At 35.8% G+C, this 17,802-nt stretch overlaps 1 protein-coding gene across 5 annotated transcripts in view; it reads left to right on the top strand.

The window, feature by feature from the left end:
• The window catches only part of kcnc3b (potassium voltage-gated channel, Shaw-related subfamily, member 3b), a 52,660-nt gene extending 36,870 nt beyond the window's left edge, over positions 1-15,790 (top strand). For 2 of the 5 annotated variants that reach the window (XM_088439771.1, XM_088439768.1), the window contains one exon: positions 12,761-15,790. In XM_088439771.1, coding sequence (XP_088295897.1) covers positions 12,761-12,774 — 14 coding nt within the window. In that variant the 3' untranslated portion in view covers positions 12,775-15,790. Of the gene's footprint in view, positions 1-1,457; positions 1,479-5,146; positions 5,187-7,450; positions 8,088-12,760 lie in introns of those variants that run through there. The other 3 variants (XM_088439766.1, XM_088439767.1, XM_088439769.1) reach the window with 3 other exon arrangements.
• Positions 15,791-17,802: the final 2,012 nt, after the last annotated feature.

Here is a 17,802-nt window from a genome sequence, read left to right as displayed (position 1 = left end):
ATCAGGTCGAATCAAACCTTAACCTCAGCCCGGTCTCATAGTTGCTTTGCTCTCCTTATGATCTGCGTATAGTACATTTATTTATTTGTAAAATTACAGCTCAATTTTGGGAGCTTCAAGTATGCACAGTCATGCATGGGCGTAGTTGACAGAAGAAGGAACTGGGGGGCGGGGCGCGGGTATGACCCCCCCAACTTTCTGAATACTGTAATATGAAAGTTAGCTGATGAAATCCATTTACCATGTTTTTTCGAACTATAAACCACAGCTTTTTTCTCATGATTTGAGCCCTGCAGTTTATAGTCCAGTGTGGCATATGTGCAGTGTTTTTTTTTTGCTAGCCACCAGGAGGCAGTCCACCAGTTAAGCAAATGTGTTTATCTATTCAAGGTGTCATTGAAATAGAACTGAAAAGATGAAACTCAATGGCTGTTTTCAAAAAGACTTTTAAAATGTAGTATATATTACATACAAAGTATATGAAAAATTACATATTAAATGAATAAGATCTCGGATAAACGTTTGTGATGTGTCAGTTGATATATATATATGATTGTAAATATCTATTATTGTTTATATGAATTACATGCAATGTGTTTAAATAGTCACACTATTGCTGTAAGCTGTAATGTTTGATGTGAAAAAATATGGTAGCTTTCATGGAGGACAAAGTAAATCAGAAAGGAACTGAGGATCACTTGTGGTATTTGAGCCCCAAAATGTCTCAAATCTGAAGCGTATAACAAAATCTTTTATTAACATTTATTTTTACCTTTGGCACTCGAATCGTTCAGTCGCATCATACGTAATCAGTAAGAATGTTCAACATCACATTTCCCCTCACCGATACCAGTACAAGTGCTCAACTCTTCAGCACTCACCAATATGATACCAAGTACCAATACCAATATTACAAAATTTGTACATCATTTTTTTGCCAAACCACATTTTCTGTTTTACAAAAAGCTTTTACAAAATCTTGCTAGCCTACCACAAAACAACAAACACCATAAATAGGCTAAGGAATATCTGAAAATTTAATTTGAAAACATTCTAAAAAAAAAATTACACCTATGCATATATTCTTTATCCTCTGTGTGAAAGAAACAGCATCACAGGAGTTTACTGAGTTTAGTAGTCTATTTTGTTTATTTATTAGGTGTGTATCATACTGCCTCCTGATGGCCAACATGAGCAGAATAATGTCCATTCAAAGTTTGACAGTTTGCTTGTTTAGTTCTTCAGCCAGTAACAAAAAAAATCCATTTCAGATGATGAAAATTTTTGCCCGAATTGCGCCCTCCCAGCCCCTCTTTTTGAAATGATAGCTACGCCCCTGCAGCCATGAGTGCATTAACGTACGTACAACCACCAAGGAAGCACACACTTAAAGAGACGGGTACTAGCGTTGTTGTCGTCTGACGTGCCTCTGTTGTTGTTGTTGTCTCTCCCTTCAGGTTGTGTCATATCACGCGTGTGTATGTGGGCTCTTTCATTCCTACACGTTACACACACACAATCTCAATGCCGTCTGAGTGTCGTGTTCGTGTTGTTGTGCGTGGCTTACTTTTTGTTCTTACGCCTTTTTCCCCCCCTCGACAATGTGTTTAATGATGTGACTCCCCTCCCCCCACGGGCCAAGCCTCAGGAAAAACACACTGCAACTCCGGAATACATATTTGTAGCAAAATTCAGCTCCAAAAGAAGGAATTTGTGTACTTTACCCCTTGTGCGGTATTTTGACCATTTTTGGATCATTTTCTTCCACATCATTCTCGCATTATTTTAGCCAATGGATGGCACACTTTTGGTGGGCTGATAACTAAGCGGTTGTGCCACGTTGAACTGTGACATCTTGTGACCTTCTAGGTGAAATTTCAGCTCCCTCGTGTCTTCTTTCAATGCTTTCCGTTTGGATTTGAACTACCAAAGGTTGAACAAAATACCACACAAGGGTTAAAGAACGTACAGTATAGAGACAAAAGTATAGGGACACCTAGTATTTGGCTACTATCAGTTTTCTCCTTTGGATTTTCTTTTGTTGATAAGTGTCATTTTTCCAAGGCCCAAGGTCGATGGGGTAAAGGCGAGACATTAAGGTCAAAATGGAATAGTACTTCTGCAAACGACGCCACGCTGACGACGAGCTAAACGCGCTCAGCGCTAGACCTCAGCTTTGTGCTTTATGACCTTCATCAATCAGGTTCCCGCTGTCATCATCACCATCATGTAGAAGATCGAACACGGCGTCGCTGGCGCTTAACGCTTCGGAAATACTATTCCCGAGACCGTGCGACTGAGCTTTCAGTGCCAAGTGTAGCCCAACGCTTCATAACTCTTTGCTTCCTGGGCTGCCAGGTTGAAAGAAATGCAATGAAATACAGCTTGAAGCTACACTTGATAACTAAAAGACTTTGCTCAATACAGTCTAAGATTAGAAACACGGTCAGGTAGAATGAAAAAAGTGGCTACAAGGTAAGAAGTAGCTCTTAGAAAATGCTACGTTTTATTTGGATGAATCCTATGTAAGAAAAAAATCAAGAAACGAACGCAAATAAATCCCTCTTTAAAGCACATCACTAACACCAAATTTTAAAATTCACACCAATCACAAATAATTAAAAATAAAAAAACAAACAAAAACAATGTACGGTGAACCCTTGCTAACAGTAAATCAGCAAACAATTGACACCTATCCAAACTCAAACCTTGGGGTGTGTAAACTTATGAGCACAACTATACTTATTGACTCAAAGCTGGTCTGACGGAAAAACTGTTTAAAATTCAACAGTTCGCCAATTCTGTTGTTTGCATGTTTAGCGTTAGCTTTTATGCTATCAGAACTAACAGTTTCATTGCTTTGCTAATGTTGTGAAAGGAGTCGTGAAAATGCGAAACCAATTCATAACAAAGCCATTCGTTATTCAAAAAAATTTGCAAGATAATAAACACGACAATATACTGTCCTCTTTGCGATTACTTTTCTGTCTTTCTGAGACAAAATGGACACAAAAGTGGACACAAATGAATAGGCTTCTTTCCAGGAGGACATACGGATAACCATTGAAGTTTACTGTCAAACTAAATATAAATTAAAGAGAAATGACACATTGTGTATTTAAAAGAACCACACAACTTTACCGTGTGTTAGCTTAACGCTAACGCCCAGTGCAAAACAGGCTAACGGAGAGCATTTGTAGTCAGTGTTATAATAATTTTGATAGAGCAACTTCTGTGCGTAATCGAACATTTTTATTTTATTTAACTACTTCAACTTACTAAGTCACTGGGTAATTGTGAAACTCTTCTTTCTCTGTGTCTGTATGACTGCATTATACTGCCCCCTATGGCCAATTTGTGCATACCAGCTGGGGCCACAATGAATGAATAGCTTAATATGTTTTCTTAAAGTACAATATTAGCGTGCTCTTTTTCCTCACCCCTTTTTTCAAATTCAAATTGTTGAATGCGAGGGTTCGCTCCAAATACAACTAAAAAAAATGATATGAAGAAATACATTTAAAAAATGAAGAGTCTTCCTGTTTTTAAAGAGGGATTCCACGTTCTTCTTGTGTGCGGCAGGTATGATTTCTTTCGTAGAAAAACGCTTCAGGTGTCTTTGCCAAGTTCTTTTGGAAAGCTTTCTATGTTCCTTCAATTTTGATTGTGGGCCATATGGCTTCCTGTGCTCTCAATGCAATACAGTATATGCATGGCTAATTTTATTCGATTATCCGGTGGAGATTTACAACAAGGACGTTTGTTTTGTTAATACTCTATGTGTAGCTTGTTTGTCTCTTGTTTTACTCTTTTCTGCTTTTTTTATTTGTGTACAAGTGTTTGTAACTTAATTTTCTTGTTTTATGTGTTTTTCTTTTTTACTGTGTTTTTTTTATAATCTTTTATTTGTATTTGTTTCGTTTCTTGTATATGTTATAGGGCTTAGTTTGATATTTTTTTGATTTTTGGTGTCATTTACTGTGTGGTTGAACTCTTGAGTTTTGTGCAGCACACTTTATGTTAGTTGAGTTAAAACACCACAACAAACAGCATTATTTATATTTGATGGTGTTAAATAATTCTACTTTCATATGCTCTATATTACATTTTAGTTTTGCCAGTTAGTCCTCTAATTCCACATATCTCATTGAATATTGATTTTTTTTATGTTGTTTTTCTTAAGACGTGTTGTTATTGGTCTCTGTAGGATCTAGTCACAGTAAATTATTCATCACGGCCGGTTTCTATACCGGGTTACGCTAACAGTTTCCAACCAAATGCACTTTTTTTTTTCAAGTGATAACACTTGTCTCCATTTCCATACCACCTCATGATATACTGCAAATATGACTTTTTCTGAGCCAGATTGATCTTATTCCAGACACAATTAGCAATATTCTAAGTGAAGTGGAAAACCCAACAATTCTGTGACAGTCATGATCAGTTCTGAGATTGCTGTTCAATTGTAAACGAAAAAAAGTAGAAAAACATATGGTATATGCTATTTTATTCCATTTTGGATATGATTAGTTTGTTTAAAAGAACATGTTATGCATATTTTACCTCAGTATAGCAGAGTCAGTATAACAAAATTAATTCACGAGCTTGTTCATGTTCCAATTAGTTTGCTCTCAATTGGAAAAGAAATATGTACTGCTCCTGTCGTGATGTTCTTGTGCACTCATTTGAGAACCGTTGCTCAAAGATAACTTCCAATCTGACCTTTCAAGCAGCGTCAACAACTCCAACGCGCTTTGTCAGCAGAGTATTGAATTACAGATGAGGTGAGCCCAATAAACTGGTCACATTTCCTGCTCTGGATTGCGCCCGACGACTGCCGTTGCGGTCACGGGCGGATCGATTGCTTTAATTATTGGTAACAGGAGTGGCACCAGGCAATTGATCCCGTCTAAGGATGATGTGGCTTATGGCAGGCGCGCACTTTTACAGTAATGCTAAATTCTAGAACTTTTATCATCTCGCCGATGCAAAGTAAATGCTGCTGTATCATTTCTGGTAGATTTCTTGATGAGTCTGGTCAGATTATTTGCAGTGTTTTTCTTCTGTTTTGTTCCTCTTTTTGTGCTCCCCTCTCCATCAGCTTCACCTTCCGTGATTAACCCTCATTCTTCCATCCCATCTCCAGGCCGCCACTGCAGTGCAAGTGTATCTTAAAGTCTGACTAGGTAGGTATGCGCACTCCCCCTCATTTAAAACAAAAAAAAAACAGTGTGACTGTGGGTTAAGCCATCATGGTTTTTAATTAGCCACTAGCGACTATTTCCCCTGATAAAGAAGCCCAAGGTACCAAAGTGTTGATGTTTTTGAGTAAATACACCCGTTGCCATGGTGATGAGTTGACGATGACAGACTGCAGTGGCTGAGAAACATGAATAGCGTTTTTTTTTCTCCCTTTTATGGTTGCCCACTATTATACATACATAAAAAAATTGAAAAAGCCGTTTTAAGAAGTTACAATGCAAAAATTCAGTACTGTCAATATGTTTATGTATGTATATGTAAAAATACTCACAAACTCATTCTTCATCTGATTCATTTTCCACATATGACTCCTCATTGATTCCCATTGACAAGTGTTAAAATGCAAAATAATTCGGACACATATAGAATTAACAGCTTTTTCCTCATTACAATCAGGTATCGGTTTGATATCAGCCAAAAAAAGTCGCAGAATATTTTTAATTTATTTTTTTAAACAGACCCATTTTATCACATCTCTTCTAACATTTCACCCCAAAAAATAATGGCAATCATTCCTGCTGATATAGTGTTAGGGTTAAAAAAAAATGCTGCCAGAAAATGTCTAATTTCACACAAGAGGGATATTTTCAATAAATATCAGTTCGTATTGAATATTACTCAATATCAATATGTATCAGAAGTGACGCCACTAAAAGTCAATATGTAGGATGCGCCAGATTTTCTTCAAACTGAAGATTTTTGGCCTATAAAAGCAAAATGAATAAATGCAGCTTTTTGTCACTAGATTTGGGTGCACTGCGGTTCCCCAAAACAGCTTTTATTTATTTATTTTGAAAAGTTCAGGCCTCGAAAAATGCACCATCAATATTTTACCGAGTTACCATTTGGCTAATGTGTATTTTCTAGTCAGCCGAAAAAAAAGGAAAAGAAAATGCTTTTATATCTGGTCGGGTCAAGCATAGCGTCATTGAAGGGCTAGCACTGCACCAATGTTTGTTTTTGTCTGGTCGTGCGGAAAAAATGGACTGCGACTTATTTTAGGGGGTAAAACTTCCTGTTGTTGACTTTTACGGCTAAATTAAGCTAAGCTAGTGCAGCTTGGTTATTAATGGCGTTCTTCACGTCACCTGACTCAGCACAGGGCTAAAAAAAGATGTAACAGGTTCTCTTGAGATTCAAAGGCGTTTAAAAATGTGGGAAGGATTTTTTTTGTTGTTGTTGTTGTTTAATGTTGACCATCTGAAGTTTACTACTAGCTTAAAGTCAAATTGAGTTTTAACTTCCTTTGTGTCTACTGCTGTGTCCATATTCTCTTAGCAATGTCAACTCATTCAATGCCAGGGACGTATTTTTATGTTTTAAGAATCTAAACATTCTATCCCAGCTTATATATTTTTTCCACATCAGATAAAAGTGTGTTTAACTCATTCAATGCCAGGGACGTATTTACACGTTTTTCTTTAAAAGTCCCGGCATTCAATTCCACATACTTCAATGTAAAAATGACTGGCACTGAATGAATTAATAAATAAGTTTGATTCCTTTTTTAATCTTTAAAAAAAATAAATAAATAAATGAATAAAACTAATGAAATAAAACAACATTTTCTTAATCCTCAATCTCTTTCCCATCTGAAAATTATGTGATCGCGATTTGGACACTCCTAATATGCTATAATAAAATACAATGTTATTTACAAAAAGTCATCATTTTAAGATTGATAGGGATGAAAATCCTCTTTCTTGTGATCATGGTCATATTTACCTCAAAACTTCATGTGGTCAACTATTATATTATTTATATTTAATGATTTCCTACTGTCTTGTCCCCAGTTTTGTCTAAAGCATCTGGACATACTTGGTGCTTTATTCAATGGGTCTTTTAAAGCTATTAGATCAAACGTGTATGCTTTTCTGTAGTGGAAAAAAAAAAACAAAAGAAAAAAAAACAAAGACATATCATAACTCGCATTTTCTTGTTTTGTCTTGTCTGTCTTGTCTATGTGTCTGTCTGTCCTTTTTTCTGTCTGTTTGATTTCATGACATTTGGAATTGTCTTCCTTTCGCTAACATTCTATTTTCATTTTCTTTTCATGTTGAAATCTTTTGAAAACTTGACTCTGGAAAATGTCCACACAAAATAACAATATCCGTTTTTGTGTGTGTGTGTGTGTGTGTTCAAACACAAACACACTCAAAACACTGCAAACCGATTTTGTACATTGTAGCTACAAGCTACGAGAAATCTCGCAGTCTGACCAACGTGACGGGGTTGTCTGGCTCGTCTCTCCGGCTAGCTCCCATCACGAGCCCACCTTTCGAAACCTACGAGGCGCCGGGACCGTTGCGCCGTTGTCGTTCTCCCATTCCCTCCATTTTGTAGCGGGAAAAGGCTGCACGAACATCGGACGCTTAAAAAAAATGCTTGTCGGAACCCGCTGGCGTTCAAAGTCTCCGACGGCCAAAACGGTCAAAACTGAAAGCAATAAGATCACGTGAACTTGAATGTAGACGAAATGACCTCTTGTCTTGTGAATTTAGGATGCATGCGTCGGGTTAGCAAATAGCGTTTAAAAAAACTTTTAGGGATAAGTTAAAATATTCTTGGATTAAATGTAAACACCTTTTTTGGCTAATTAATTGTATCTCTAACTAAAAACAGATCGTAACAGCGGACAAACATGACTCATACCTTCAACAATTCAGTTTTCCCAGGTTTTATTGAGCCGCTGCACGTATTTTGAACAAAACTGTCACAAAAACTACACAGATACTCTAAAAAATTAGCCAGAATTAAACAAATAGTTTATTTCTACAATTAGTAAGTCCTATTATGAGAGTCAATAGTGGAAACAGATTTGAAATGGTTCTTTTATATATATATATATATATATATATATATATATATATATATATATATATATATATATATATATATATATATATATATATATATATATATATATATATATATATATATATATAGTTTCCGCACTATAAGGCGCACCGGATTATAAGGCGCACCCTCAATTAATGACATATTTTCAATCTTTTTTAATCACAATATAGTAATACTCAAAGTAATAACAATAATAACTTAAATTATAACTCTAAACCCTCAACAGCATAATAACTCAATGTCAATATGACCAACCTCGTTCAACTGCAAACACACAAAAAAAAAAACAGGTTAAGCTTACTTTATTAGTTCATTCCCCATCTACGGATCCCAATCTCAATATTGATCCATATAAAAGGTGCACCCGATTATAAGGCGCAACATCAGCTTTTTCAAAAAATTAAGGCTTTTAGGTGCGCCTTATAGTGCGGAAAATACGGTGTGTGTGTGTGTGTGTGTGTGTGTGTGTGTGTATATATATGTATATATATATATATATATATATATATATATATATATATATATATATATATATATATATATATATATATATATATATATATATATATATATATCACATTCTAACAGGGGTGTTTAGACTTTATTTTCTACCATTTCACAAAAGAGCATTTAATCGCTAAGTCAATCAAAATTTAAGATGCGCAGTTGTGTGGGCCACTTGGAAAATGGGGGCCCTTGACCACGTCACAGAACAAGTCAGCCGTGCAAATGAAATACGACGTTGATCTCGAAACTCTCTCTGAAAGCAAGTGCAATAGATGTTCATGAGTTATTGATGGCATTTTACGATAAATATATTAATGCATTCAGGTTTATTTTCTATCAAATCACTGACTTCATATATGCAAGAAATGTGCAGTCTTCGTTAAACGCTGCAGGAGGTGGGCACATCCTTTTGTAAATATCTTTTTTTCAATGTTTGAAAAAAGATGCACAGACTTACAAAATAGTGTTACTGTAAAAAAAAAGAGCCATTGTTTACTTTTTAAACATTTAGTATTTGACTGTTTTGTCGTGATTGCTTATTTCATCATAAAAAAATAAATAAATAAAAAAATCAATGCGCTTCCAAAATAAACTTAGTCTTTTAGAACGTTTCGCATGCCTGGAGGATTGTGAATATGTACAGATTTTAGTTTTGGAAAAAAAAAAAAAAATCAGAGCATGATCAGCTAATTCACGTTATGCACAAAAGTGTCCGATTTGATCAAAGTTTCTGGGAAAAAAAACAAAAAAAAACAGCAACAACAACAATGTACTCCACTAATGGACACTGTGGCTCCATGTTCGAATGCACTCGTTTGTTTATTACATTCTACTCGCTTGCCCCCCCCCAAAAAAAAAAAAAAAATTGTGGGTGTGACAATGCCGTTCCTTTGTTCAGATATTTTAGTCAAAATAAATGTCTTTGTGTCTTTTACTGTACTTGTTTTTGTATTAAGGCAGTGCTTCTCAAATAGTGGGGCGGGCCCCCCTGGGGTGGTGCGAGGTGATGCGCGCTGGGGGAGGAGGGGGGGGGGGGATGATGACTCCAGGGAACATTTCGTTTTTGCCATGTGAAGTGTAAGAGCAATAAAATAAGAATTTCGTCTTTTTTTTGTTGTTGTTTCAGGCACTACGGTGCACAGGTTATTTTTTTCAGTTTAGAATATGCTGTAACCCATATAAACGCTGTAAAAAATGAATAGTTGTTGAAAGTTGATTTATAGTGCTTTTTTCTTTTTCTTTTCTTTTAATGTTAAAAAGGATGCAGGCTTAGGTATACCTATACAATTTTCATAGATGATAATTTTGATTATAGTCAGGCGAGGGGGGCACCAAAGCTTTTCTCTTTCCTGGGGGGGCTTGGCAAAAGGTAATTGAGAAGCACTGTAATATGAGACTTTGTTTTGCTAAGATTTTCGGACATTGTGTTGAGAACGTGGCTCAAGTTTGAAGAAACAAAACAGACGTACAGTAAGCGCCTCTATGAGGCTCTGATGTCAATTTAGGAGTTGATACGCATTCGCTAGATTTAACTAGCTAGATATGCTGAACTTTCAAAGCAATGCTCCACACACAAATAGATTAGGCTCATGTTCAGATCTGTGTCTACACATGTGAATACATTAAAGTCATACTGTATGAAATGCAGTAAAGTAAACTTCACACATTATTTTCCAGTATTGCTCATCTTTCTTCACCAACTGAAATATTTTATATCATAATTTCAAATGTTATTTTTGTCCGTCATCCAAATTTGCTACTGCCCCTGTAGATGACACTTAACTCATGTACTACCTTCGACTGTGATAAATGTCAAAAATGTGTTTCTACTGGGCTGGCAATGAATACGTGAAGTCATTCATTGCCATTGACGCCTAAAGACGTCAAAATTTAACCGGGCTGGCAGTGATCAAGTTAGTTTGCGGTCATTTTTCTTTCAGACCGAGCTCAAAATTATATCATTTTAAAATTACTATTCTCATTTATATATATATATATATATATATATATATATATATATATATATATATATATATATATATATATATATATATATATATATATATATATATATATATATATATATATATATATATATATATATATATATAATTTTGTATTATTTTGTTTAAAACGACTTAATTGAATACTGAAATTAAATACAATTATACAATTATATGCATTATGTGTACTTTACTCAGTAAATGACTTTTATTTAAAAAAAAATACATGTTTTGATTTCCATCCCTTTATTAAATATAAAAGATAACAGTTTTTGGTCGATAGTGCAGAGAAGTAATTTCTTTTTGTAAGATCTTTGGCCCATATTTAAATGGAAAGCAGACAAAAATGTTGATCGAATGTTTGAGTTTGATTAAAAAATTCAATCTGAATTCATTCAAGTCTGAATGATGAATTGATTTCCAAAAATCATGGATTATGGATTTATACAATTGATTAGTTGTTATTTCACATATATATATATATATATATATATATATATATATATATATATATATATATATATATATATATATATATATATATATATATATATATATATATATATATACACAGAAGAAAATCAGAAGAAAAGCAACTATGACATGTTGGTGGAGCTTGAATGTATTTTCTAAGCAGATTTTCCTCGAAGACATCGGAGGCAGAAGACCGACGAGGAAGCCAGAGACGACAAAGTTGTGTTACTTATATATATCCTCCTGAATACAGCCTATTCATTTGTGTTCTCAGTTTTGTCTGTTTTGTCATAGCAAGACAGGCAAGGTAACACTTTTGATCCCAAATGATGTAATTTAAGAGTCTAGAATTTCAATTTTAGGTACTTATTTGGATCTTTTTTTCATTTTCTTTCCAAATGTTTGTCCAAAGTTCTGGTAGTACTACAGCAATCAATTGCTTTAGGTAATTAAGTACTAGAGTAATTTAGAGTAATTAATTATTATACATTACTATATATACTTGAATAAGTAATACAGAACTAATGCAAACTATTTATTTACTTTTGTACTTGAGTAAGTAAAGTAATCAATTCCACCGAAAGTAAACTTTATCTTATTGATTATTTTAGTACATTAATCTCCAAATTGTTTACTTTGTTACCTAAGGTAATTATTTATTCTTTATTATCCAAAGTAAAATTTCGTACCAAAGTAATACTTTTTTTTTATTACTGTACTTTAGTTATTTAGTACTTAGTTTACTTAGAAATTACTTAGTACTTGATTCATCAATTACTTAATCCTTTAGCCATTATTGGACCTTTCTTTAGCCAATCAATTGTTTTTTATATTTGACAAAAAAAATGTATGTTTTATATGTATGTATGTACTGTATATACTGTGTATATTTATAAAAAAACATTTTTTTTTTTTGGGGGGGGGGGTCATACAGATGAGACACCATTGGAAAGGACCAAATACAAAAGGACAAAAACAATTAAATAGGCTGGATCTTGGAAGGATATTTAAAAAAAAAAAAGAATTGTGAATAATTATATTTTGTACAAGTGTTTTAGAAATATCTCTGAGTAAACAAAGCATGTCCGCTAGTACATAGAATAGTATGCTATAAATATAATTTTCTTGTCTAACTAGCGCGGGTTTTTGCATGATGCATCGCTTCAGCCAGGCAATTGTTGACATTTAATTTCTAATCAATTCTTTTATTGTTCCCACGTTCAACATCACATGTATTTGTGTGTGTCGTCCCATATCGTCCCAATGGAAATTTATGCGCTCGTACGCCCACCCTCCCCCCACCAACACTCATTCCAGAAAAAGTTTTGTGATGTGACATAATAATGGCTACATTCTTGAAGGGGGGGTGGGGGCTAATTGAATGGAGAGCTTTGTGTTATTGTCCCTGTTTGTTTGTTTTTTCAAATTGTTACACAGTTAAACGGCAGTGTTCACAGGTAATGCTAATTACTTATCTATTTGATTGAGATGCAAAAAAATAAAGCAAAAAATGCAATTGGCAGAACTAAGCTTGGTTTATCGGAGTCGAACGCTCCGATAAACCAAGCTAACGATGTGCTAATTTCTTATTTGAATTTTTCATTCCTACGCCGATTGATTGATTATTCATGACTTTCTGTTTTTTGTCTTCACAGTGTTAAGTTTCTAGCGTTGGCCTTCTCTGTGTAACGAGGAGCCCTTAAGTGGTTAACGCGTATTTGCGGCGGGAGCCACGTAGGCGACGAGCGTGACGTGGATGGACGATTTAAAGGAGATCTTTGGGGGTGAGAGGCCACATTTAATCACGAATTCCCCAAATTCACACGCTCTGCTCCTGCTCACGTCGTTACCAAAGTAGCCTCTCGGAATTCCCACCACCACTTTTTTGACATCTGTCTGACAGACCTTTTTTTTTTTTCTCCTTCACCCTTTTTTGGGCCAATTGACTGAACATTGCACTGACACACTTTTGGGAGGAAAAAAAATGACACATTCCAGATGACGTCACTCACATCGATATGTTCCCGAAAAAAAAAAAAAAAATGTCTTCACGAGGGACTGAATGAACAATGTAGCATCTCTGCTAACACTGTAGCATCCGTTGGCTGGGAAACGGGTTCTCCTGACAGGAGTGTAAGGGGTTTATGCAGTTTTGAGGTCAACAGTAAAGCACCCCCTGATAGTACATGAGAGATGAAGATCATAAAGCTCAAGTTTCGCACTCGTCCTTGAAACTTTGTCTTCCATCCCCATCTATAAAACAAGATCATTTAAAAAGCTACTACGACGAAATGAAACCCACGTAGCATGACCTTTAGTCCGCCCTGACGTTTTTCTCTCATGTACTGCAAAGGGGAGGAGGAAGAGGAGGGGGCGGGGTCTCCCGAACCTTCCGTGATGTCACCGAACGGAGTCCACTTGCATCCGCTGAAGCACACTCGAGCAAAATTAGAGCTATTCTGGATGGAGCTTAAATGATCATGAAAAGGAGGATGCCCCCACCCCCTTTGCCACGAGGACTTTTTTTTTTTTTTTTTTTACATCCATTAGCAGGAAAGGATGAATTTTGAAAGGGACCAATCAGATCGATCAGAATAATCCCCCTCTAAACACACACAAAGGCCTACACTGCCAACAAGGCACAAGAACCCCCAGATGAATACTGCCCACAATTTCTCTGTGGTTCCTCTTGCTGCCAGCGGGTTGCTTCACTGGTGAGTCGATGTCACGACGAGGACGGCCCGGACCAAGTATAGCGCAAGTGTACAAAAAAAAAAAAAAAAAATCTATATTTTGATAAAAATAGGCATAAGAAGTTGGAAAAATATCAGATGAGAATGGAAAAAAATAACAAAGATGGCTGACTGACATGCAATGAGCGGAGACAGCGCAAAGATATGCATCGAGGAAACTGAATGGACCCCCGAGTTCACCAAATGAGGGGCGATGGAGTGCAGGGGGGGGGCAAAAAAAAAAGATGATGCATTTTTGTAACTTTGTTTACCAGCATGACTTCTTTGCATGACTGTCTTTTCTGCAAACCCTTAGTTGAAGGGTGCTAGAGATACAAAAAACATATATATAAAATGAATTTAAAAAAAAAAGGTTATATGCAATTCATGTTTGAAAAAAAAAAGATTCTAATGAAAGAGATCTATTTTGTTTTGAAAAGTTTAAAAAAAATGTGACTATTGAAACGTATGTTTGCAACGTACACCCTGAACTGTTTTGTTCGACGAAATCTCTCTGCTTCTACTGCCCTACTTTCCTCATTCCAGGGTTCTCCATCCGTATTTTGACTATTTTCAAAACGCTATATTTTCTTTACATCTCATTAAATGTCATTATCGTCATCCGAGACTTTGCCGACCGTTAGCTTGCGTGCAAAGTCGAAACGTTTGCACAACGACTGTAGCAGCAGCAGCAGCAACTCAAAAACGAACAAAAAAAAAAGCTGTGTACCTTGCCTGCTTGAGTAACAATTATAATTTGCTTTATATATCTTTTTTTTCCTTTGGCAATAATACAAAAGAAGTCGAGACTTGACCGTAGCAGGTCATTGGTTCATCGGTTCCGTTCCGTTTCACTCAGCGGAACGGTAAAGGTGGATGTATAAGTGGTAACCTTGAAGGCCAAAAAGATCGACCTCTGAATTGTTTGCGTTCAAAAATTTTTCGGAATACAGAATGCTAAAATGTTATTTAGTTGGTAACAGGGTCAGTATTGGTCAACGGTTGCCGTGGCGATATGACAATTCACGTTCCCTTGCTATGTAAAGTTATCACTTCTCCACAGAAAACATGTATATTTGTATATATGTAGTATATAGGTATATAGTGTGTATATATATATATATATATATATATATATATATATATATATATATATATATATATATATATATATATATATGTATATATACACTACTACTACTAAGTACGTATATGTACAATATGTATATATGTATATTAGAGGTGTACATACCTCCACAAATAACAATTTTTGATATGTGGAGAATGGAATGATTTGATGCATACAACTCAGTTTGAGAGGGTATGATGCAATGATTTTTGTGATGCCATTTGACGTCATTAGTGTCCTTGAGCCATTTCATTCCAAGGTCGATATCGGCAATTAACGACAATGAGATACGGATCCCAATATATTTGAGAGTCGTACAAGTTTTCCATTAAATTTAAAAAAATAAAAAAAAAAGATTTCTTGGTTTGAATTGGTTATGTTTTGCACCGTATTATATACTTACAGAAGGAGTGTTTGAAAACACTTTTTCTTTCCAAATTGCTGTAGTCACCAATACTGATACCAAGTGCTGATACCACTCATTCTTTTGATACGCAAAATGTCCAAACTTTCTATTGTTGCTCATTTGTAATTTCTCCTTTGTGATCATAAATGCTTAAACAAATCGGCCTATACAAGTATCAGTTTCCATTACAAATACTGATATTTTAATATAAGGCCAGGTAGTCATGCATTCCTAGTCGGCAGTACATCATTAATTGCCACCAATTTAGCCCAAATAAAGTTCCCCTGTAACATAATCTGAACTAAGTTCTTGTAGGGCTTGATATATCCCTGTCATCACATTATATTTTTCTACTACATTTGCGGTGTCAGAACTTTTTGGCCTTTGAGGTTCCACTGTGCATCTATATATATATATATATATATATATATATATATATATATATATATATATATATATATATATATATATATATATATGGGTACATCAAAGGAGAGATTTCAGCTTTGCATGGAACCGTCATTCCAAAGCTCGGTTGTTTTAAGGACTCAGGTTGTGTCGATGGCGTGTGTGGACTTGCAGTAGATGTTAAGCCCTTTTATTTTTGACATGATCAATTTTAGTAATGATGTAACACCCCACAGTGATGTGTAGAGAAAAAAAAAACACACGCATGATGACCTGGTAATCTTAAGGCGGAAGAGGGCGAAGTTTTAACCTCGCCTCTTTTTCGCTGCTGTTAGTCATGAACCCTCCCAAATAAAAAAAGACCACTGTGCTGTATCGTAGAGCAGAAACGTCTTCCTCCCAGAGGCAAATGGCAACACACTCTCAGTGTGTAAGGTAGCCTGTCTTATTTTGTATTTTTGTTTGTTTGTTTATAGACGGTCTTGCATCCGGCATTCTATCCCACCTGTTCCACACAGCACAGTCAAAAGAGACCCAGAGCTTCCAAAAATGATGTCAGTCAAGTTGTGTTTAAGTCAAGATAGGAAATCCCAGTGTCCACCGAGAAAAGACGATGAGTTGATTCACGACTTCACCCTTGTTATTTTTTGGTGAATTCCATGTCAGCCCTGCTGGTTCAGGGCTCATGCGGCCTGAGTAGCCGACCGCTCCTTGTTCATTTTTGTAATTCGGAAGGCTTGCGAGTAGTGCGTGACACACAAGTGTCCACGTCGACCTTGACAAATCTACGCTGGAGTTAACAGGGTCTGATTGCAACAAGCGAACAATAATAGTGTCACTTATTCCGTTTTTTTTTTTTTCAGTTTCCATCTCAAAAGAGTTATAACCACTCAGACTGGCAGAGGTCAAAATGGTGCATGCAGAAACTCCTCACCCAAGTGTGTGTGTGTGTGTGTGTGTGTGTGTGTGTGTGTGTTTGTGTTTAAGGCCAAGAATCATTTTTCTTATCAATCATCACTTGTCCATGACATGCACCAGGCTTTGACGAAGCCATTTCACCCCAAAAACGATGTCTTTCCATTTTTTTGTGCGTAATAATGAACCGAGTACCGTTTTTCCGTACCAAGTGGCGCAGTATTATTAGGCGCAGTCTCCATTATTTGCATACTTAACCCTCACATAGGGTGCACCGTATTAACTCTTTCAGTGCCATCAGAAATTTTCATTTTCTGAAAAGGCAACTTTGCTTACACCAGCTTTTGTTAGCCAAGGTTTTACCACATTATTTTCATTAAAAGAAGCAAGCAGACCGAACCAACGTCTGTCATTAACACGAAATGTATTCTGTGTCTTAGACTGTGTTATTGTATCTTGAAATATCTACTTTTAATCTGAAAAGTCGCACTGTATTTCTTGTTTACAATCTTGTGGTTTCCAAGGTTGTTACCTTCTTGGTTTCAAGAAAAGAAATAGCAGACTGACCCAACGTTTGAGTCCATCCTTGCCCAGACGCCAGGGGCATTAAGTTGACATTTATTTTGTGTTAGAATTCTTCAAGCGCTTTAGTTTTTAATGACCTTAGTTTTTAATCATCTTAATGATCTGTATGCTTTTAATCTGAAAGGCCGCGCTACATTTTCATTTCCTGTTTTTACCTTCCTGAAACCGATTGGCTGTCTCTGTCATTTTACTTATTACACAGTAGAGGTCGATTTTAACCAAGCATGATCTATTTTCCCAAACCACGGTTAGCCACAACATAAGAATGAAGGAGCCACATGCGGCCCCGGAGCCACATGCGGCCCCGGAGCCGCAGGTTGAAGACCCCTGCTATATAACTACACTACTCGATTGACATAATATAAAGGGGAGAGCTGGCCACGAATGTCATCTATCCATTCATTAAAAAAAAAAAAGTATTTTTCATGACGAAAATTCTCGTCCATGGCACTGAAAGAGTTAAAAGACGTGTGCTCAAACATACGGTCGGTGATAAAAGGTAACATAATAATCTCTATGACT

This window comes from Hippichthys cyanospilos, chromosome 17 (assembly GCF_059441005.1).
Source record: "Hippichthys cyanospilos isolate Australia breed blue-spotted pipefish chromosome 17, RoL_Hcya_1.0, whole genome shotgun sequence".
Lineage (NCBI taxonomy): Eukaryota > Metazoa > Chordata > Actinopteri > Syngnathiformes > Syngnathidae > Hippichthys > Hippichthys cyanospilos.
Note: the sequence above shows the minus strand (reverse complement) of the source record. Positions and strands in the feature narration are given on the sequence as shown.